Source organism: Onychomys torridus, chromosome 9 (genome assembly GCF_903995425.1).
Source record: "Onychomys torridus chromosome 9, mOncTor1.1, whole genome shotgun sequence".
Taxonomy (NCBI): Eukaryota; Metazoa; Chordata; class Mammalia; order Rodentia; family Cricetidae; genus Onychomys; species Onychomys torridus.
The window spans coordinates 90,913,003-90,936,284 of NC_050451.1; the positions used below are offsets into that span (position 1 = coordinate 90,913,003).

General features: G+C 38.1%; 1 protein-coding gene across 13 annotated transcripts in view; it reads right to left on the reverse strand.

Moving 5' to 3' along the window:
• Positions 1-4,110: 4,110 nt before the first annotated feature.
• Mycbp2 (MYC binding protein 2) overlaps positions 4,111-23,282 on the reverse strand; it is a 243,679-nt gene continuing 224,507 nt past the window's right edge. For all 13 annotated transcript variants that reach the window (XM_036198612.1, XM_036198607.1, XM_036198616.1 and 10 more), the window contains 11 exons: positions 21,805-21,924; positions 19,772-19,873; positions 18,932-19,060; positions 18,450-18,582; positions 16,455-16,558; positions 15,469-15,657; positions 14,629-14,736; positions 13,185-13,394; positions 10,505-10,612; positions 9,316-9,481; positions 4,111-4,940 (listed from right to left, as the gene is read on the reverse strand). In XM_036198612.1, coding sequence (XP_036054505.1) covers positions 4,825-4,940; positions 9,316-9,481; positions 10,505-10,612; positions 13,185-13,394; positions 14,629-14,736; positions 15,469-15,657; positions 16,455-16,558; positions 18,450-18,582; positions 18,932-19,060; positions 19,772-19,873; positions 21,805-21,924 — 1,485 coding nt within the window. In that variant the 3' untranslated portion in view covers positions 4,111-4,824. The remainder of the gene's footprint in view (positions 4,941-9,315; positions 9,482-10,504; positions 10,613-13,184; positions 13,395-14,628; positions 14,737-15,468; positions 15,658-16,454; positions 16,559-18,449; positions 18,583-18,931; positions 19,061-19,771; positions 19,874-21,804; positions 21,925-23,282) is intronic.

Sequence of the window (23,282 nt, forward strand, 5' to 3'; positions counted from 1 at the left end):
GCTATATTATGTATTCATTTTCATTGAATTCCAGAAAGTAATTTTTTTAATGTTTGTCTTGACTCATTTTTCATTCAGTAGAGAGTTGTTCAATTTCCATGAATTTGTAAGCTTCCTATTGTTTTTAGTTTTGTTGATATCTAGCTTTAGTCTGTGGTGGTCTGATAGGATGCAGGCAGTTACTCCAATTTTCTTGCATCTGTTGAGACTTGCTTTGTGCCCAAGTATGTGGCTGATTTTGAAGGAAGTTTATGAGGTGCATAATAGAAGGTATTTTCTTTTGTGTTTGGGTGAAATGTTCTGTAATTATGTTATGTCCATTGAGTTTATAATGTAAGTTAGCTCCAGTATTTCTGTTTAGTTGTTGTCTGGATCACCTGCCTATTGATGAGAATGGTATACTGAGGTCTCCCACTATCAGTTGTGAGGGTCAGTATGGGACTTAAGCTGCAACAGTGTTTCTTTTATAAACTTGGGTGTCCTTGCGTTTGGGACATAGATTTTAATAAAAGTAATGTCTTCTTAGAAGTTTTTTTATTTTGATGAGTATGCAGTGTCCTTCCCTATCTCTTCTGATTAGTTTTTGTTTGATATCTATTTTGTCAGATATTACAGCTTACTTTTAAGATCCATTTGCTTGAAATATCTTTTTCCATCCTTTTATCCTCAAGTGGTATGTATCCTTCATGTTGAGGTGTGTTTCTTGGATGCAACAGAAGGATGGATCCTGTGTTTCAAATCCATTCTGTTAGTCTGCAGGGCATTTACCCACCAACCCCACAGTTCTCTGTAGCACGAATCTTAAAAGGTCTTATTAATAAAAACAAACCCAAAATTCACCATTGGGGTGAATGCTGGAAGATCAGAGAAGCAGAACAAGTCACAGCTACGTCACCTTGCCAATTCCTCAGCTGATCCTGTTTCCTCAGACTGGAAGCCTCTGAGTCCTCATCCAGAACGAATCCCAGCTGAATTGTTGCTCAAAAGCCTAAAAGCTTAACCAGACTCTAATTCCTGGTCCTCATTCCTTAAATACCTTTCTGCTTTCTGCCATCATTTCCTGGGATTAAAGGCGTGTCACTATGCCTGACTGAAAGCCAAGAGCCATGTGGCAAAGTATAGATTAATAGAAATGGGCTAAATATAAGAGCTAGACAATGGTAGGCCTGAGCTAATGGCCAAGTAGTTTAAATAATATGAATGTCTATGTGTTTATTTTATAAGTGGGTTGTTGGACTAACAGGGCTTGGCAGGGGCTGGAGAGAAGCTCTCCAACTACATGACTGTTTCCAGTGTGGCTTTGAACTCAGACATCCAGACAGATCTCTGCCTTTGGAATGCTAGGATTAAAGGTGTCCATCTAGCGGCTGTTCTGTTCTCTGACCCCAGATAAGTTAAGGTGCACAATATATTGGGGAACACAATATCACCACAGTTCCTCAGAGTTTTCTTGAATGAGAGCAACAGGAAATATTAGATAGAAGGATTTAGAATGTGGAGATAAAGAGATAGAAAATAAAGGATAGCCTCAAGTAGGGCCTCCAACCTATTCCTACAGCCGAGACTGTCTCTGTCCCAGGGCATTTATAGAGACGCCAAGGGATGGAGCAAAAGACCTCCCCACAGCACAGCCAAGTGCAGACCATCACAGACACCTGCACTCAGGCCCATGGTCCTAATCATCCTCTCTATGCAGATGTGCTGGGTAAAGCCACGAGGAACCTGAAAACGGGTTCCCACATTAGTCTGTCTTTTTATTGTAGGTATTGAGACCACTGATATTGACAGAGATCAATGATCAATGATAGCTTCCTGTTATTTTGTTGTTGTTGTTGGTGATATGTTAGTGTGTTCTTCCCATTTTTGATTTTGCTGGTGTGAGATTATTTATTTCTTATGTTTTCAAAGGGTATAGTTAACTTCCTGTGGTAGGAGTTTTCCTTCTAACACATTCTATAGGGCTCGATTTGTAGACAGATATTGTTTAAATTTGGCTTGATCATGGAATAATCTTATTTTCTCCATCTACGGTGATTTAAAGTTTTGCAGGGTATAGTAGTCTGGACTGGCATCTATGGTCTCTTAGCATCTGCAGCACATCTTTCCAGGCCCTTCTGGCCTTTAGTCTCCATTGTGAAGCCCATCTCTGCTTCTTGCAATGTCACTCTTACAGCTAAATGGCTTTGGTTATGCCCTCACAACCAAAAAAATTACAAACCAATAATGATTTTTCGTGAATTTTGAAGTTTTTGGCTTGGGTATTTTTATGAATTTTATTAGAGCATGCAGAGACAATAGCTATTAATAACCTGTGTCAAGAACTGATAGCATATAAGTACACATACAACTTTTAGTAAAAATTCATTTTGGATGCTGGGAGGTGTTGGCACACACCTTTAATCCCAGCACTTGGGAGGCAGAGCCAGGTGGATCTCTTTGAGTTCGAGGCCAGCTTGGGTTACAAGTGAGTTCCAAGAAAGGCGCAAAGCTACACAGAGAAAGAAACCCTGTCTTGAAAAACCAAAACAAAAAAACAAACAAAACAAAACAAAAACAAACAAACAAACAAACAAAATTCATTTTGGGGACAGAATATCATCTATCTTATGCTGGCTTCAAAACTGCTTACATAGGATAGCCTACGGATGATGCCAAATTTACAATCCTCCTGCCTCTACTTCCAGGTGCTGTATTTAAGTTGTGCACCACAATGTCTGCTTTATGTGATTCTGTGGATTGAACCAAGGGATTTGTGCATGGTGGGTGTGGTAGTTTGAATGTAATTGGCCCCCATAATCTCATAGGGAGTGGCACTATTAGAAGGTGTGGTCTTGGAGTAGTTATGGTCTTGTTGGAGGAGGTATGTCACTGTAGGGGTGGGCTTTGAGCTTTCATATATGCCCTAGTCATGCCCAGTGCCTCAGTCCATTTCCTATTGCCTTCTGATCAAGATGTAGCCAGCACCATGTCTGCCTGCATGCTGCCACACTCCCCATGATGATAATGGACTAAACCTCTAAACTGTAAGCAAGCCACCCCAATTTTATATTTTCCTTATAAGAGTTGCTGTGGTCATGGTGTCTCTTCAGAGCAATAGAAGACAGTGGGCAAGCCCTATTTTGGGGGGCATTCCCTTTTTGTCCACCTCTGTCATGTGTATGTGTGTGTGTGTGTGTGTGTGTGTGTGTCCATGCAGTATGTGTAGGGCCAGGTGAACCTCTGTTCTCAGGAGCCATCTACATTGCTTCTTTAGTCTCTGATTGGCCTGGAGCTTGCTGAGTAGGCTATGTTGGCTGGCTAGTTACTAAGTCCTGGGAATTTAGATGTCTCTGAGTAACCAGAGATAAGATTACAAGGTAGTGAGTGATACTACACATAGCTTCTATCTATCTATCTATCTATCTATCTATCTATCTATCTATCTATCTATCTATCTATCTAAAAAGCATGTATTCTGGATCTCATGCTCATGGCAAGCACTTTACTGATTATGCTCTCTCCCAAGCGCCCACAGTTGTTTAAACTTCTCACAGCCACTTAACATAATTAATGCCATTGTATCTGTTAATAATTTATATATTGACAAACTTCCATATTTCCAACAGTGGAAAGTTTTTAGAAAATGGTTCAAATCTTTCCTTGGTGTCATGAAATCCATAAAATATGACTTATGATAAACTATAAATCTAAAATGTAACAGTTTCAATAACTCAAATGGAAAAAAAATCCAACCAACCAGACACCAGCAAAATGATTAGGTAACTAATAAATACATGTAAAGCTGTGCCCACATACATTGGAGTCTATAGAAGATAAAAACTAATGAATTTATTATTTTATAAAAGATGAAAAAGGCTTCTGGCTAAGAAGACAGATGCAGATTCATTTCCTAAATGCTTCCTTCTGTCTTTGGCATATGTATCTGTGAGAAGACATATCTTTAGGTATTTATTTTCATGATTTTCTATCCCATGTTTAAGATCCCGTCAGTGTGCTTTATTGATATTTTTATTTTCCCAATAGAAAAGTATGCCTGTGTTATAGGTGGGTTTTAAGCTTCATAAGCTGTTTAAATTGTTTTTTTTTTTTTAAAAATTATTTACACAAATATTAGACTTTATCACTGTATAAAAATGTACAGTGGTTTTATTGACATGTACATTCCAATATGTTTACAGCTGCAAGATAATGAGGCACACTCAGTATTGCACTTCATTAAAATTTCAGGCTCAAACTTTACCTAGAAGTTTAAATGAAACTGCTTTTGTAATTTAGTTAATTCTTATACAGGACAAACATTGATAGCTTTATATACAGTGTGATACTTATTACATTTATAGGCCTTACTAACACAATTTTTTTTTTAAATAACAGTCTAGGAAATAAACCAGAATATTCCTCTTTTTATCCCCACCCGTGATGCAATTGTACAGGATTACAAAAAGGCAGTATACAATAAACAGTGATTATTTTTCTTTTTTTGCTTGAAAGCCAGCATCATTCTTAGTTCATGAGTATGGTGATCCTTTTATATCAATTATCTATAAAAGTCCAATGCTTCACAGGCCAATGACGGTAATGGCCACATGCAAACACCTCACAAGTTTGATATCTTGGTTCAAAAGAAGATAAACCAAAATAACAGGAAAACGTTCTGTAGCAAGAATTATGTACATTGTATTTGGCATCATTCTTGCACTGTCAATGGTTCATTTCACGATGTAAAATGGTCCCGTTCTTATCCTGAGCAGAGCGTAAACTTCACTGCGTCCTCCCAGTGGATGAAGGCAACTATTCTCTCTGTAGACAAAGAATCTGAATGTTCTAAAAAGTGTGAGCATTTCTGCACACTCCACACCCCAGAGCAAACTCTTCCCCAGTGGGTGGATGAACAACATGGAGTGGACATTCAGTTCCTTCTAGTTGTTTGCCTTTGGGACCTGTATACATTTTGAAGGAGGTAAAGGAATGTAATTTTAAAACACACCCACATAAGTGTCATATGAGTAAAAATCAAGTTATTAAAAGAAATACATGACTACAAATAAATAAACTAGTAATAATTTTTCTTACCACAAATATGTCCACCATGAAAATGGCAGCATGAGAGATCATGTATCTATATGAGATAACAGTAAGTGAAATGGCCCCTGACCCAGAACATCCTACCCAGAGGACCACTGAGCTACAAAGTTTTTTCTACTGGTAGATAAGATGGATAATTCATTTTTTTTTTCCCCCAGAACTGAAGACCGAAACCCAGGGCTCTACCACTGAGCTAAATCCCCAATGGATAATTCATTTTAAAGCAAGGAGCCATGAGCAAACGTGATCATGAGAATCTCTCATCTTAACTTAGCAGAAAATTATTCTGCGTGGGAAAACAGAATATTTTTGTTGGGGAAGTTTTTTAAAAGTGAAATCAAATTTAAATATAAATAAACTATATTCACATCTACATTCACTGAAGAAAAATTTGTACACTGGCAAAATGGGAAGACTGGTAGTGACTGTCATTTGTTAAAAGTGTCTGAAGAGAGATTAGTAGCAAAGTCAAGATGAGTTTAAAAACATGAACATTATAATAACAGACTGTAGTAATCTGGAAAGAAACACTGTGGGAAAGACACCAGTTTGAAATCAAGTAGGCTTATATTAATGTAAAAACAAAACTTGACCTTTTCTATTAAAAAAATTTAAAATACATTATAAATAAATAGTGTGATATAATAAGTATGTGAGTAATGTTAGCCAGTATTACCATTACTGAAGAATGACAGATTGATCTTGTAAGAAGAGGGCAAGGCATGGGTGTAGGTATGTGAAGACAGCTAATCTCAGAGGAAAAACCAGTTGCTGGCTTGGGCAATGGTCTGAGATGACAGTGACCAGAGCAGTTATACAACTTTGAACAAATACAGGCACAGGTCCAGGATGGGTCAAAAAGGCAGGGTACAGATGCTGGATGATGAATTGATTCTGTTTGTCCTATATCATAAACTGGAGCAGACCTATCTCACACAACACTGTAGATCTAGTGCAGGCAACGATACCATCTGTGGTGGCTTCTGCTTACTGCAGTGATTGGGTTTCCACAAGATAAGGGGCCATTTACTTCATAATCATTCACTGCCTAACTGTGTAGCCAGGTACTTGGGATTGAGAGAAGAACAGTACATGACCTGTATTTTCAAGGAGCTCAAACATTACCTGACACTATGGTGAGAAATAGTAACAGTAAAAGTAAAAACAAATCAAATGAAGTAAAACATCTGGAAGCACTCTAGTGTTTACCATGGAGGCACTGTCCTTTTAATTTTCTCATCACAGCAATCCAACCCTATTACCACCATTTTTTTTTTTTTTTTGTATAAAGAGACTGAGGTGCAATTAACTTAATTATCCTTATTCCTAGATCTGTCACTCATTAGATGGACACAGCAATATTTTATTTACATGGTGGTATGAATATAAATATCCTGGCACCAAGGTAATAAAATCTTTAGGAATGGACATGTGGGAATTGTATTATAGCTTGAATATTCTGATGGCCTCCAAATTCATAGCTTGAAACATAATCACCAATGTGATGGCATTAGGAGGTGGGCCCTTGAGACGTGACTGAGTCAAGAGGGTGGAGCACATTATAAGTGAATGGACCTGCGAGGCCTGTCCTATGAAGAGCACAGCAAGAAGGCACTGACTAGAAACAAGAGAGTGGGCCCCCTAGACACTAAGCACCCTACCAGAATCTTGATGTGAGACTTGCCCAACTCCAGAATGGTGACAGATACACTTTAGTAAACTTGTGAATCTATGACATTTGGTAGAGACTCTAAAAAGACTGTGGCGGTCCACTTCAGCTCCTCATTTCTACTCCTGTCCTCATCCACACGTTAGATGGGGCCATGAATAGAGCTGAGGGTGGTTACAGAATTGCTCCTCCATCCCTTAAAGCACACTGCATATGGCTATCTTCTCTGCTGCTACGGCTGTACACTCTAACTTCTAGTCCTTTGAGTTCTCTGAATAGCTCACAAAGAGGAAGGTGTGAGGCTGGGTGAGCAAACTTTAGGCTACGTGTTGACACTTATGATAGCTTATGCCAGTTCACCAATTTCTTTAGGCTCAACTTTCAATCTGTTAATGTGGAGATAATACTCTCTACTTTGGAGGTTCGAAAAATTAAATAACATAAATATGAAAATGCCCAGGGGATGAATATTAATTAGTTCCTTCCTTTTGCCTTCTCCACTTTTGGGCTGCCTTACTCCTGTGACTCACAACTGGGTAAAGGACAAAGTCCCTCTGTAGTATGACTTGGTTGTCTGCACACACATGGAAGCTCTGCCCTGGCTTGACCTCTCATCTCAGCTACTACCCCACCACTATGTCCTTTGGAATTCTTCTTTCTTTGCAAACATCACTTTTAGCATTTTTGTTTTAAGAAAATACAATTTCCATCATTAGTAAAATTTGATTTTCCCAGATGATTATGTTTGCCTTCAAATTTTCTCAACTCAAACTGGTTATTGCCTAGACTCCTCCCATGACCTAAGGCCAGGAAGCATAAAGGACTTTCTCCTGGGTCCTGTTTATTTCCAGACTTTGACTTACAACTTCTACTGAATACTCTACTTTCCTTCAGAACTAAGATACTCTGATACTCCCTGCTCTTCACTCCATTTGCTGACGTTAGCTCTCTTCCTCATTATCAGGCTCCCATCTTCATTTACTGACATCCTAAGTACTCTGCTCTCTCATATCATTTTCAATTTACTTCTTTCCAAGTCTGCTATCAATTAGAGAGGGTTTTTATGAGATAAGTAAAACAATTTTTTATTTGACACAAACAAATGGCAATATATTTAATATGACTTAGAAGTCAAAATGTTAAAGGATTGTTTTTAATTATAAATTACTATTTACTTTCCCATCTCTATAATTTTACCCCAGTTCTCCTCAATAATCAATTAAAGGTTTCTTGTTTCTTGTCTATTTAGCAATATTTACTTATGCACATGTAAATGAGTCTATATCCCCACTTTTCCCTTTCTTCCCAAAGGCAGCACATTACAAACAGTGAGTGATCTGTGCTTTGCTTTTCTCATCTATGCTATGTCTTAGAGATCTATGTGGACCAGCACAAAGAGGCTCATCCTTTGTCTCCTCCTCCTATTTTTAAATAGTAACTGGCAGTGTTTAGTATCATCAGCCTACTCCCTTGTTGGACCCTACTGTTATTTACCAACTTCTACTATTACAAGAAGTGTTGTAATGAGCCCTGGACATTTGCCTGTTTGTTCTCCCCTACAGTGTATCCCCTAGTTAGGACTGCAGGGTGGTGAGTAAGAAAGGTGAAACCACTACACTGATTTCTAGGGGACCTACAATTTGAACAAGCCATAGGTGGGAGGGTGTGCTTTCAAGCTGGAACAAAACTATATATTGTCACTTGTATCTATACTAACTACAGACACAGCTCACATAAAATTCTCCTCTCCTTCTTATTTACCTCTCTCTACCCCCTAACTCTCAAGCCTGGTATTCTCTTCCCTATAACCATGAGGTTCCTGACATCTTACAAATTTTTTTTTTTTTTTTTCAGACTCTTGGGTTTTGTGTTCTTTTTTCCTTAGCCTGATCTCCATGGACAGCCATTTCTTCTGTATTCTTGGTGGACTCTTTAATTTTCCTAGCTTTCTGGTACTTACTGTGCTGCCACTTTCCAGGTATTCGACATCAAATCATCTGTCTACCTTATGGAAAACTCCTTAAGGAAACAAATAAACAAACAAAAAGCCCAAAACACACCCCTCCAGGCAAAAAACCAACCCCCACAATATCACAAACTGGGCCTGGTGGCCAGGCCTGTAATCCCAACCAGTCAGGAGGCTAGGACAGGAGGACTGCAGATTTGGGGCCTCTATTTGGGCTACAGAGTGAGTTTAGGCTAGCTTGGGAAACTTACTGAGACCTTGTTCTCAAATAAAAACTACAAAGACTGTATTCAATGGTATTTGCTAGTATATGAAAGGCATCACAGTTAATCTTCTCCACCCCCAAAATCAATTAAAACAATCCTTTCACGTGGTTCTGCCATGAATTTAAGACATTAAACTTCACACAGCTTGTTTTTCCTTCTCTGGCAGCAGACTTTTCTAATTCCCAGGAGATACTGCTCTCGTTCCTCAGGAGATGCTTCATCCTTCACATGACCTCAGCATTTTTATCACATTCAGAAAGCTACCATTTGAAAGTTTAAACCCCAATACTATAGATTGTGAGTATGCACTGAAAATACTGAAAACATACCCGCAGGACAGTGTGGGAGTTCTTCCTTAGGAATGCTAGTCATTCTTTGAAAATCATCATGACAAGCATTACAGAAGTGTGTTGTTCCAAAACAGAAGAAGACAGCCACTGAACAGCAGTAGCGACACTTGTATTCCAAAAAGTCTGTTCCATGTTTGGGACACATCTACAACACAAGATGAGAGAAACACAAGATTATAGTGAGGAATTTCAACTATACTTACAATACATGTATAGTAGACTTAATAAGTGCATAGCTTATTAATCAATATTTTGAGAGCATATGTAGCTCTGAAAGCTGATTGAAAAAACAATGGTATAGGTTAAAAAATTAATGAGTAAACGTGTGGCCCAAAAGATCTGACCAAAGACTCAAGTTCAAGTTTAATCTCCCACACAATCTATCTGACTAATGAGCAAACTTACTTCCTCATGAATGTTTTATTCACCTAGCAAGTTGGACAATATTTTACTATCTACCAATCTCATAGGTATGTTATAAAAGTTTTATTAAAGACGGGAGAGCCTAAAAGTTTGAGTGCAGGATTATGAAATGAAATGATTTTTTTTCCTTGCTTAAATATAGTGATCATGCCAGGCAGTGGTGGTGCACGCCTTTAATCCCAGCACTCAGGAGGCAGAGGTAGTCAAATCTCTGTGAGTTCGAGGCCAGCCTGGTCTACAGAGTGAGTTCCAAGATAGCCAGGGCTCTGTCTTGAAAAACCAAACCTTCTCCCTCTACCCACTATATATATATATCACTTCATAGAAGATGACTATAGAATGAAAATATTGAGAAGAAATAATATACATGAACAAATTTGGAAAATCATGTATGATCCTGTACATATAAGAATATACCACGTGCAAGGGTGGTGTGGGTCACGGAAATTGGTCTTATTTTAAAAACAGATTTTCGACTAAGAAAAGGTTTATTTTTATTATTTTTAATTCTGTGTAGGTGTGTGTGTCTGCATGTGTGTTTGGGAGTGTGAGTACTGGGGCCCTTGGAGGCTGGAGGTTGTTGATCCCTCAGAGCTGGAGTTAAGGAAGGTTGTGAGCTGCCTGATGAGGGTGCTAGGAATAAAACTTGGGTCCTCTGGAAAAGCAGCAAATGCTCAGCTGCTAAGCCATCTCTCCAGGCCCAGCTCTGACTCTTTGACAGTGTCTAATAAAATGTTCTCCCTACCTGAGCCCTGGACACATCAGAACAGGCACCGCAGATGAGTTCTCTGGGGTCATAGTCATCTCCTTGTCCGGCTTCAGCGTCACAGCGGGCTTCACCACCAAAATACGCCTGTGGAGAAACCACGTTCACACAAAGCTCGTGCACGGACACAATGTGGCTGCAGTAACTCCAGACAAGACTTGTCTGTTAGCCACTCCCTCCTTCCCAATGCCATGTAAACATGTCTATACTGATGACTGTAGGGAGAATTGGGGTCAAGAATAAAGCTAGTCATTCATTCATTCTTTTCTTTTGTTTTTTTCCAGACAGGCTTTCTCTGTGTAGCCCTGGCTGTCCTAGAACTTGCTCTGCAGAACAGGCTGGCCTGAAATGCAGTTATTTGCCTGTCTCTGCCTCTCAAGTGCTGGGATTAAAGGCGTGTGACACCATGTCTGGCTTACAATAAATTCATTGTAGTAATACATTTATTATTTCTAATTTATTAATAAATGCATTATTCTAATTTTGGAATGCAGACACTTTCAGAAGGAGGGAGTCTGAAAAATTGTGCTCTTAAAGGAAAATGATGAGAGAATATACAATATTGCAAACAAGTATGAGGAAAAATGTATTGAGTAAATACAAATGATGCTTTTTCAGGGCAAAGTTGGGAGTTTTTCTCATTTTAAAATCTTAAACAACATAAATTCCCTTCTAGTGCTTAAAACATGCTTCTCAATTCCTAAGTCACAGTAATACATAAGAAAGTGTGCCTGACATAAATTAGACAGAATTAAATCCTAAGCTTAGTAAGAAGCAAACGTGGTCAACTGAAGCATTTTCTGATCATACAACTTTTGGGATGAACAGAAAGTTCATAAATTCTATTCAGAATACTATTCATACTTATAATCTATACTATTTTCAGAATTCAATAATATCCAATATGAACTCCAGAATGAATGAAATTACCCTGATGGCCAATTTATTTTTACTTGTTTAGGGCACAAAATAAATGAGGCCAAGAAATTGGGACAATTTACATGTCCATCATGTCTGTAGTCCAAAACTGAGAATAAATAAGATGAGTCAATATAAATCTATTCTCTGTGCTAGAGAAACAGGACAAAAGACAGGCTCCACTGATGCCTGTTCACAGATGGTCATCTGTCAGCTGAACTTGGCTCTACCAGTCTGTCATTTCTCCCAGGCCAATGTGTGTATTCCAGCTACTTCAGTTTTCCACATCTTCTACTCAGCTTGACTTCTCAAACACATGACTGTTACCCCAATGGTAGCACAATATTCATCTATGTTTGCACAGTAAGCACACTTACAGAAATGATATTTTATTATTTGTAACAATACTGCTTTTACAAATATATATCCTTAATCTTTCCTTGTGTATTTATGTGTATATTCATGTGCCTGTCTATCATTTATTTAGCCTTCCATTCATTATTTTTATTTTCTTTATTATACTGCAAGACTGAGTATCATTCCTTCACTCATTCATTCATTCTCTAATTAATCTAGTATTCATAGTATTGACTAAGCATCAAGTACTGGATATAGAAAAATGGAAACAATACATTCTTTGTCTTTACAGAGCTTAAAAATGGGGCAGAGAGACAAGTAAACCAACAAAAATAATGTATGTTAAGTGTTACAATGGATGTATACAAGACAATGGAATTGTAGGCAGAGATGATGATGCTGGGAAGTGTGAGCACATTACAGAGGAGGAGAAACGAGCTGAATCCTGAAGTCGAGTCAGATGGAGAACATGTGTGTATACAGCTACAGTGGAAATCAAATGTGCAGAAGGGTTAGAGAAGAACATTCTAGAAAGAGAAGTGAACTGTGTACTACCATAGAGGCCATCAGTGATGGAACAATCATGGCTGAATTTGGGGAAATGTATATTGTTCAGTATATTGTTCTTATTGGGGGTGAGAATGCAGAGGTAGGTAGTCTATAAGATTAGACAAGAAGAATGACCCAGATAGATCTGAGAGTTAGAAATACTAACCTACTAACACAAGCACTATAAGGGAAGGAATGGAGTTTAGGGATACCACAGAAAAGCTCAGGAAGGCACTATAGTTACAAAAGAAGACAGAGTTGCTCGAGATGTAACTGAAAAGAGAGACTCCGGAATCTGCAGGCAGAATCAGAGGACTTTGAACTGGGGAAGTGAAGGTTGATGTATACTGTATCAGATGCCATCATTCAAGTATCTGTGAGACATTCAAATGTCTGGGAAATAAGCCTCAAAGAATTGGGCAGGTCCTAATGGTGTAAGGAGTAGACACAGTCATGAATATTTCAGAGGTCTCCCAAAAGGAGGCGGCACAGTCTAGTAAGTAGGAGAGCTGCTCAAACAAGAGCAATCCACAGCATGAGCCGGCGGCATTAGAGCAGCTAGTTAAGAACCAGGTGTACCAGGCAGCAGGGAACCATCATGCTGGGAAGTATCCTTTGTGTGGAAATACTGCAAACTTGAGAAAATGTTTGTTTAGGAAAAAGTATTCCCTCTCCCTAGTTATGTAAATTACTTGAATTTGAAACACTGCATCAAGCTTTCTCATTTCTAATTTCTAGCTTAAGTTTTAAGAATAATTAGATGCCACTATACGATTTAACTTAATTATATGGGCAATCTCCAGTGCTTAACTCTTTAGGCTACTTTGTAGCATACCTTTCTGCATTTGTAGCAAACATAATACGCATATCGATTCATGGCATAGCCAGCTGGATCATTATAAAACCTGACACCAGGAGTTGTGATTGCTTCACTCTTATGTAGACCTTCATATTCCAATCTCATTAAGGCTTTTCTTCTGACGTCTTCATAGAGCTCTTTTATTGGATCAAGCAGGTCTTTTAATACTGTGTGATTAATTTTGTTCTGAAATACAAATAGTATTTTTAACAGAAGCATTTATGTAATAGTTCAACAAACATTAGTGTGCACCTAAGTGTCAACCATTGTACCAGCAGATAACTAGTTAGAAACACAGTGTCTATAAAGCACTAATTAAAAATAATTCTTAAAAGTCCTTAAATACTTTTTTGCCAAGAGCAAGGAAAATGGGAGAATCAGGACTCTGCATAAAAATTTCCATTTTTTGGCTTTGTATTTCCTGACTGAAATCTATCTCCCTCTCTCTTAGCTGTTCTGAGAACAAAGGTTATCTTGCCGCCACGATATGACACATGACCTCATGTGTGGGCTGTGAGTGCAAGTTTGCTCCTTAGGGATGGGGTAGAGAGTCAGGTTAGAGATGACTAGTACTCTCTGTACTATCTTCTCTGCCTTTTCCAGACTCCTAAACATGACTGTTCCGTGGCCCCATGAGAAGGGAAAATGAAATACTGTAATTTTTTAATATTCCCTAGTCTATCTAAGCAATGATTATGGTGAGTTTTTTCATACTAAGTCCATTACAACAGCTTGTACTTAACAAAACAAGATACATGGAGAAGACACTGTTACATTCTTTAACAAAGGTATTTAATTAATTAATTAATAAACAAAGGTGTTTATTAAGGTTGCCTAAGCAATTCCCTACTTTACTTACTGCTTTATAAAACATGTTGTAATGCCAGAGAAATGTTCTTATTTTAACTAGTTCTAAAAGCATCTGTTCTAAAGGTACTAAATGTCAATAGTTCATGTTTTAATAGCAGATCTCAGGCCCTGCAAGCACCAGAGGGTCCTTTCTCTGCTAGTCACTTATAGCCATGTCATATGACATAACTCTCAGTAGGTCTGAACAGTGATGCATCCACCACTAATATACAACGATGCTTAAATTAACATTTCTCCTGTCATATATCGTATGTTTAATTCAATTTAGGTAGCGTTAACTTGATAATTTGGTGACAATGACTGTGTTCTCTCTCATGGAGGTCTAAATGATAAGAAAACAGTCTACCACTGAGGTATATCTCCAAGAACCCATAACTACTCAAGGGAGATCTTATAATATTTCAGGTTCTATTTGGATGAGGACAGAAACTAACAGAGGTTAGGGGACAGGAAATAGGAACAGGAAAGGGCACTAGGAGATCCTGGTAGCTACCTGAGATAAAAGCAAAGATAAGAAGAAATAAAACATAGGTAAGTAAGTTCTCCACACCTTGCAAATGGGACATGATATGAATCCAAATGTTATCCTTGGCCCAAGCCATCTGTTTTCCAAAACTCGCCGACAGCACTGTAAGTGGAACACATGACTGCAGTCCAGCTTAAAGAAGAGACAAGAAGGACATGAGCACAGCACTCAAGTAACCGGGAGACTCTTCAGTGTAGGAGAGCTTTGTGAAGTGGGCACTTGAGGGCCGAGAGATCTGAGGACTTCTAAAAATTATTCATGGGACACTACTGACTAGGTTTTCAACTGATAATTTTTTCTAGTCATGCATTAATGCCACTTATATAAGAACTACGTATGTAAAGTAGGCTAGGTCAGGGAAATGTGAAACTAATTAATTAGCTATCATATAGATGAAAGACACTGATTTAATGACTTAAAGTTTTGTTGAGACTATTCATTATCTTAGAATCAATTATAAGAATTGAAAATACACATAAATGTCAAAATTAAAACTCTTATTTAGCCAATATACTGCTAACTTCTATTATGTACCGAATTATATATCACTACATACAAGTTAGGTACATATGCTATGACATATTGTGTGTTTCAGAAATTAAGAAGAGCTTAGCTACTTGAAACTAATCATTTTCCCCTTCATATCACTTTATACATAGCTTCCTAAAAATCACCAATAGGTGGACCTGCAGAATGGAAACAACATGAAATAACAGAATTTTTTCTCAACATACATCAATGAATATATATTAAAAGGAAATTTTTCCTTGGCAAACTAAGGAAGTTCCAACCATCTTTATATTTAAGAAACATGTTTATACGTTGTCCTGTTAAAGTCTAGGCACACGTAAAAGTTGAGGCAACCTGAATGGCCGGTGCTGCAGAGAGGGCTTCAGTGAAGCAGATCATGCACATGTCGTCAGCGTCTTGCTTCAGTGTGGTAGCATTTTTATCACAGCCGTGTAGACAGGGCAAACAATGTTCTTCGTTTTTAACACCTCCACATGGATGTCCACAAGGATGTGTCTTACTACAGGCTATCTTAGCATATTCCTATTGAAGACGGATTGCAATGGTTTTTACAGTGATTAAAAAGGGCATGCACTACTTTACAAGAAATACCTATTAGAACAAAATAACAATGATTATTCTATGCTTTGTCTATAGACTAGGATTAACTGAGTTTTTCTTTTAATATTATTAAAGGATTTGATTACATATAAAGGTGCTAATAAAAAGTAAACTATGACTTTAGCTGATTTGGAGTCATACATAAGTATGATGCATAAAGTTCTGATGTAAAATTCTCCTAGTCACCAGTCTCTTTTGCAAAAACAGGGGTTAAAAAAACCAAAACAACAAATTACTTATTTCTCACAATCTGAATACCATCTAATCCAGAGCATATTTATTCAGGATTCAAAAACTCTCAGATACTAGAAGTTTACTTTAGGAAAATAAATGAGCAAAGGAATTCTGGCCAGATATATAATAAATTCTTACGTGTGTATGTGCATGTGCCTGCTGTCTGTGCATGTGTGTTGTGTGTGTGTCTGCCTCTGGAGGCCTGTATGGGAATCAAGCCTGGGTCCTCTGCAAGAGTAGCAGGTGCTCTTAGCCACTGAGCCATCTCTTCTGCCCCATGTGATTAGATAACTTAACTGTTTCCAGAACAAAATTAAATACTTAAGATGGTGATTAGTAAGCAACACAAAAGTCAGCTTTGGGCTGTGACAAAAGAAAACTGCACTGAGGCAGAACTACAACCCTACTCACAATACATAAAGATGCTTTGAGAGACCATATGCTCTTCCCTCCTGGGATGGCCTGACCGCTCACTAGCCACCTACCTGGCAGTCTGCATCAGAACAAACACTGCCCACAGCAGATAACTCTGTTCCACTCCGGGACCCACAGAATCGGCATGCTTCTGAACTACTTGTGGTGGGTTTGCCTAGGTTCAAGCAGAAGAAAAATCTTCCATGAAGGCATGTTTTTTATATTGCAATACAGCTAATTTTGAATTAGAAACTGGATTTCTTTCAGTTACGAAAGGCTGTAAGCTACCTTAAATATAAAGTAAATAATCACCAAAGGGCTAAGAAACTAAAGATACATCTAATACAAAATAAACTTGACAGGTTTATACCTTTTTAGCAGAAGAAAGACTATATATCTAGTCAAGTTGTAGACTGAGCAGATCTGGCAATCCCTTATTCAAAATGCACAACACTAGATAGACATTCTAATTAAAAAATTAAAGTACATAGAATAAAGAGATTTTTAAAAATATTTTTATATAACAAAATTACACAACAGTACAAAATCTGACTAGATTATAAAGCCTGAAAAATAGAAAATATCTACCCAAGAAACTCTGCAATTTTGAAAAGAATTTAAATATGTTGAGATATTTAAAGAAGGGTAAGAATTCCTCAAAACAAAGGCCTTGACTATTTTCACATATGGGCACACAAATTTTAGGATCAATCACTGATTCCAGAAATGACTGCAGAACATACTTGGAAAAGAAAAGTAGCATTTATATCATCAAAGATAGTTTGACATGACATTTGTTAATGTAGAGAACTGACAGATTATGAGAGAAAAACAGACCAGTTCTGAGAAAAGACTCACATGGTAACACGAATGGCACCTTCACATAGTTAATTTATTCAGATTTACGCCCAAGGCCAACAAGAGAAATCTGTGTCAGTAGGACAAGTGGTGGGCAGCAGCTGTGCTAAAACCCACAAATTTTCATGTTTTGTTGTAACATTAAGCTTGTAATATGTGAGATTTTATTTTATAAAAAATCAGAATGAAGCCAGGCGGTAGTGCATGTCTTTAATCCCAGCACTCGGGAGGCAAAAGCAGGTGGATCTCTGTGAGTCTAGAGAGAATTCCAGGGCAGGCAGGGTTGTTGCACAGAGTAAACCCTGTCTCAAAAAACCCAAACCCAAAACCAAACCAAAAGTGGAATCAAAACTGTGAGGTTCAAATGTACTAGACACATAGAAAGTACTGCTTAAAGCACTGCCTAGTCATCTTTATTATTACAACAGAACTATTCAGGAAGCCCCGAGAAGCACTAAATGTGTAAAACTCCAAGAAGTGTCACAAAATCATAGGTCTTTACAGTTAAGACAGGTATCAGTGACACAAACATGGTATCCAGAGTAGCACATTCACTTTTACACTCTTCATTGAAGTGGGAGGCTCCCTTACAAAGATTTAAGTAGTATAAGCCAGTGATTCTACAGAGGCTAATGGACTGCCCAAAGTCCCTGTGGTGGTTTGAAGTATGATGGTCCCTTATAGGCTCACATATTTGAATGCTTCACCAGGGAGCGGAACCATGGGGTTAGAAGGATTAGGAGGAGTGGCCTTGTTGGAGGAAGTATGTCACTGAGGGTGGGCTTTGAGGTTTTAAAAGCCCACACCAGGCCTGGTTTCTCTCTGCCTTCCTGCTTGAGGATCAGGATGAAAAGCACTTTGCTACTTCTCCAGCATCATTTGTGCCAACATGCTCCCCACATGATGATAATGAACTAACCTCTGAAACTGTAAGTAAACCCCTAATTAAATGTTTTCTTTTATAAGAGTTGTCTTGGTCATGGTGTCTCTTCATGAGGCCATAGAACAGAAAGACAGCTACATGTCAGTTTAGTGACAAATGGGGGTTTCTTGACTTATAGTCTGATACTCTTTCTAACGTAGATGACTGTGTCTACCAAACATAACATGGTCAAATGCCATCATTAAGTATCTAACTTATTATACATTGTAGACATGGTTCTTCCTCCCCCTTTTAAGTTATGACACAACATTGAATTCTCTTTTACCTGTGTGTTCTCGGAATTCCACCATTGCCTTCATTGTTTTAGAATCTGCTAATGCCATCAACCAAAACAGTTTTGTTCTACCACAGCCTTCATGAAGGTCAACCTTTATAGCTTCTTCTTCTTCTTTGAAGACCTGTTGTTCCATTACAGAAAAGGGATGAAGGTGTTTGTGTTTCTGGGTAGAAGCACAAACCTAATCATTCAACAACAATGGCTTTCTTTATAAAGCACTGTAAGAAGTTCTAGACCTCTCCAGTGCTCTCTTCAGTCTGCACAACAGCTCCAGGTTTATAAAATAGGGTGCCAACTAAGTCTGGGAAAAGCTAAGCATTTGCTCAGTTTATAGTTAATAGACAAGACAACTGAGAGCTTAAATAAGGCTACAAATTCCAGTGCCCATTCCCCCTAGTTTATTCCCACATTACTTCAGAATGTTTTTCATGTCCTGGATACTTATCTGGGTGTGAAGACAGAAACCCCACCTGTCTCTGATGAGTCTTAGTACGTCGGTGCAGATGAAGGAATCTGTCACAGTCAGTACATAAATTTCCACAGATGTTGCATAAGATGATAGCTGCAGTTTCACCATCATCATGGTTATCACACATGGGCTGGAGTAAGATAGTTTCACATGCTACATTAGACTTACAAGAAAACCTCAGCCAAATACTTAGGATACTGACAGGCTGTATTCTAAAATCTGTAATACTTTTAGAATTTCAGTGTTAAACACAACTATTGCAGGTATATACTGAGCTATCAAAATGTCTCAAAACTATCCAATAAGATTAATGTGCATATAGTGTCAATGGTTGAAAGGAAGATGTAACACTTTATTTGGTGACTTACTAGTCTCCCAGTTACATATCCAAATCCCCTGAATGATAAATGAGTACAGTTTATTACAAAAACTTAAACATTTATCAGAAACTGTTGAGAGGGCTGACATCATGTCCCCTCCGAAATGACTAAAGCTATTTATTCATAAGCCTCCTCGAGTTACAAAGAGGGTGTGTCACATTGTTCCTCTTAGTGTTTTTCTTCGTTTAGTCTCAAGAATAAAAGAATAATCACATTTTAGTAGAAATCAGTCAGGCCTCAAATTTTGTTGATATAAACATCAATAAGAGGAGTGTTTTTGTTTTTGTTTTTTTTTAAATATAGTCAGATACAAGTCCCTAGATTTTCTAAAGTGTAAAGTATGTTTATGAGGTGAACTTGGTCACACTGGATATGTTTTCAAGAGTTTGATCTGCTGTTTTCCCTATAAAGTAACACTAACTATAAAGAAACAAAGTACTTACGAACAATCCTGACCTTACCATTTGTTTCTGTTGCCCATCTTTTCCCATCCACCTTCCTGATGACAGGCGATCCACATGGTCCTGATCAAGAACACACAGCGATGCGAGAGCAAGCCAGAGCTGTAGGAGAAAGGCTGCCGTATTACTGCTGATGTATGGGAACACACTTAGGAAGTACTCACTGTCTGACACAGATAACAGCCAAATAAACGCTGGCTCCATTTGGGAATGCATAGATACTCAGGAGCACCTGTATTTTCCTGATATTGCTGCAAATGTGCCATGTACCTAGTGGACATCAGCTGAGCAAAGAATTATTTCTACTAAGAACCACTGTTTTCAACCTGACATGAAACTGTCCTTTATCAATGATGTACAAAAATCAACCATTTATAGGATTAATATTTGCTGTGCATGTCTACTGTGTATTTTTCCAGCTACTTATCTACCTAAAGCTCTATATTCCCAATGTATTTAGTTTTGCAGTTCCATAAGTAGCTGGGTACATATTAAGTTTTTCCACATAATAATAGCTCTTCAGAAGTTTCTGTTGTCTCAAAGGGCCTACTTTGTACACTTTGCCATAAATTAATGTCTGACAATCTTTAGAAAGAAAATCTGAGGTGGCGGGACAGATGGCTATGCAAAGGTGAGAACCTGGGTCACGCTGTAAAGCAGGGCACGAGCAAGTGAACATCTGTAATCCCAGTGCTCCTGTGCAAGGTGAGATGCGGAGACCAGGGAGTACCAGCAGCCTTGTGGCAAGCCAGCCTGCTGTCTGCAGTAGGAAACAAGTGACTGTCTCAAACAACACCTGAGGCTGACCTGACCTCCATACATGTGTCACAGGCACACAAGCACCTGTAATCACACAAATGAACATGCACACTCAAACATGCACACAGGTCATCACACACATATTATCACACAATGCAACACACAGACACATGTATATGAAACATTTTAACATTTCTGAGGCAGATAAAGAGTGAATTTTAGTTTTACACAGAATGATATAGTCAATCATTAATGAAAAATTGAAAAAAAAAAAAAACCAAAAGAAAATCTATGTAAGTGAAAAGGAAATGCAGAATGAAAGAATCGATGAGTGGCAGAAAGGGGGTAACTGTGAACGTTAGTGTCACACTCAGTAGTGTGCTAACAAATAAACCAGCTTTCTCTGTTAACAACACAACATCTTCTTTTACAGACTTTGGAGAATTAGTCTCAAAGAGTCCTCTTAGTGTGAACTGTTTCTAATGATGTCACACTGCCCTCTACTATCTTAAATCACTTTTGGAATTATATGGCTCATAAAACCTGGTATGTTAAAAATTAGATGTCTCATTTAAAGAATGTAATTCTATTTCCTCAAAAATTCAACCCCACCTAAAATTGGCATGTATTGTTTAAAAAAATTTTTAGACTTATTTATTTTATGTGCATGAGTATTTTGCCTGCAATGTATATATATATATGTCTACACACACACACACCACTTGTATGTCTGTGGAGGTAAGGAGTGGGTGTCAGATCCCCCAGAAATGGAGTTACAATAGTTGTGAGCCACCATGTAGACAGAAGATGGGAACCGAACCTGACCCTCTGCAAGAGGAACAAGTGCTCTAACTGCTGAGCCCTTTCTCCAAGCCCAAGTGCAGTCGTCTTATAAAAACAAAGCATACAAACCTAGAAGCTGAGCTAGCGCTTTCCATTACAAAGAACTGTGTAGGAGGGAGTCTGTCTTTTAATGATCATCAGTCTCTCACAGCACAGCGCTACTACACAATTGACTGAGGTAAGCTACGGTAAATAGGTCAGTAGAAAGATGATATACACAGCATCACTTAGACTTTCCTAATCAGTATAGCCTCAGCTTCCTAAATAATAACAAAAGTTGACAAAAGTGCCATAGTGAGCAGTGATTACTACCACATTTAAAACATAACATTTTTGATGAATACCTATTTAACTATCAACGTGGACAAAGCTAACTTACTGATCACACACACACAGTGATAGAGACCAAATTTAAAACAATAAAAGCTTACTCTAGTTGTTGCAATACACCTCACTGGAGACCTAAATTCTTCTTCCATCTTGGTCAAGGCAATGATGGTCTCTGCAATAGCATTTTTTGTCACTCGGGACCAAGCTTCTGACAGGTGACCCTATTGAGTAGACAGAGTATCTTATTAATTATCCAGAATTGTGTCATCACACCAAACTCTTTTCTCTAAATTAACATCTCTCACCAAAGAGAATACTTATAGCAAGACCATAAGCTTCTAGAGAGGGGCACAAACTATAAGTCCTTTACAGTCTTATGAAAATTCAATTGCTTATCTCTATTTTGATGATTTTTAAAGTGCATAAAAATTTAAAGCCTTACCACTGTTTTCCTGTAGTGCTCAAAACACTTTATTTCATATTTGGATAAAAATAAGAGGGACAAATAAGGTTTCTATGCTTGGAAGTTTTGGCTATAAAAACCTCGGTATTTATTGTGAAACATATATACCTAATAATTATTAAATTAATTGCTTTCGATGCTATTTCCAGACCTAAGAGGATACATAGGTTCAATCTATGAGTGCTTTTATTTGGACTATATTTCTTTTCTTCTCAGTGCTGGAAATCCAACCCAGGACCCTGTGCACAGCTATGCAGATTTTTTTTCAGTGTTAAAAAAAGATTTATTCATTTTGGGGGGTAGTCAAGATGTCTCGGTGGTTTTGACTTGAGTGCTGCTCTCCCAGAGGACCTGAGTTTGAATCCCAATAACCCATGTCAGGAAGCTCACAGCCTGTAACTCTAGTTTCAGGAGATCTCACACCTTCTTCTAGTCTCTCCAGGGAACTGTACTTCTGTGTACAATCTCATCATATACTTGTAATTAAAAAAAAAAAAAAACATTTTTAAACATTCATTTACTTTTTAGTTTATATGTATGATATTTGCTTGCATGTATGTATGTGTACTGTGTGTGGAAGCCAGTAGGATGTTGATTCCCCTGAAGCTGGAATGACAGGCAGTTGTGAGCCATCACGTGGCACTAGGACCTGAACCCAGGTCCTCTGCAAGAGCAGCCAGTGTGCTCAACTGTTGAGCTGTCCCTCTAGCCACAGTTAAACAGATTTTTAATGAGCACCAATTCTTTATTACAGAATTCAGCTGTTCAAAACACTGTTAAGCATTTTCATTCAACAGACTTCCTGGAAAATGCCCATTTTCTATGAAGCCTAAGAAAATGTCCACAGTTAAGAAAAATAATAGAACTTCAACTTTTCCACAGAATCTCATAATACACGCTGTCAATTTGTTAATGGGCAATTAGTGCATTCTCCTTTAAAATGCCTTCTGTTCCCTATGCCTCCTCCTCCTCAGAATGTCTCCTAAGGACACAGTGAAATGTGAGCCACATGACCTTATGGGAGCCAGCACTCAGTGGAGTAAGTCCCTGTTCCTTACAAACCAGCTTTTCCCCTAAAGCCAATACCTTTAGATAGTGGGTACGGGACATAAGTAG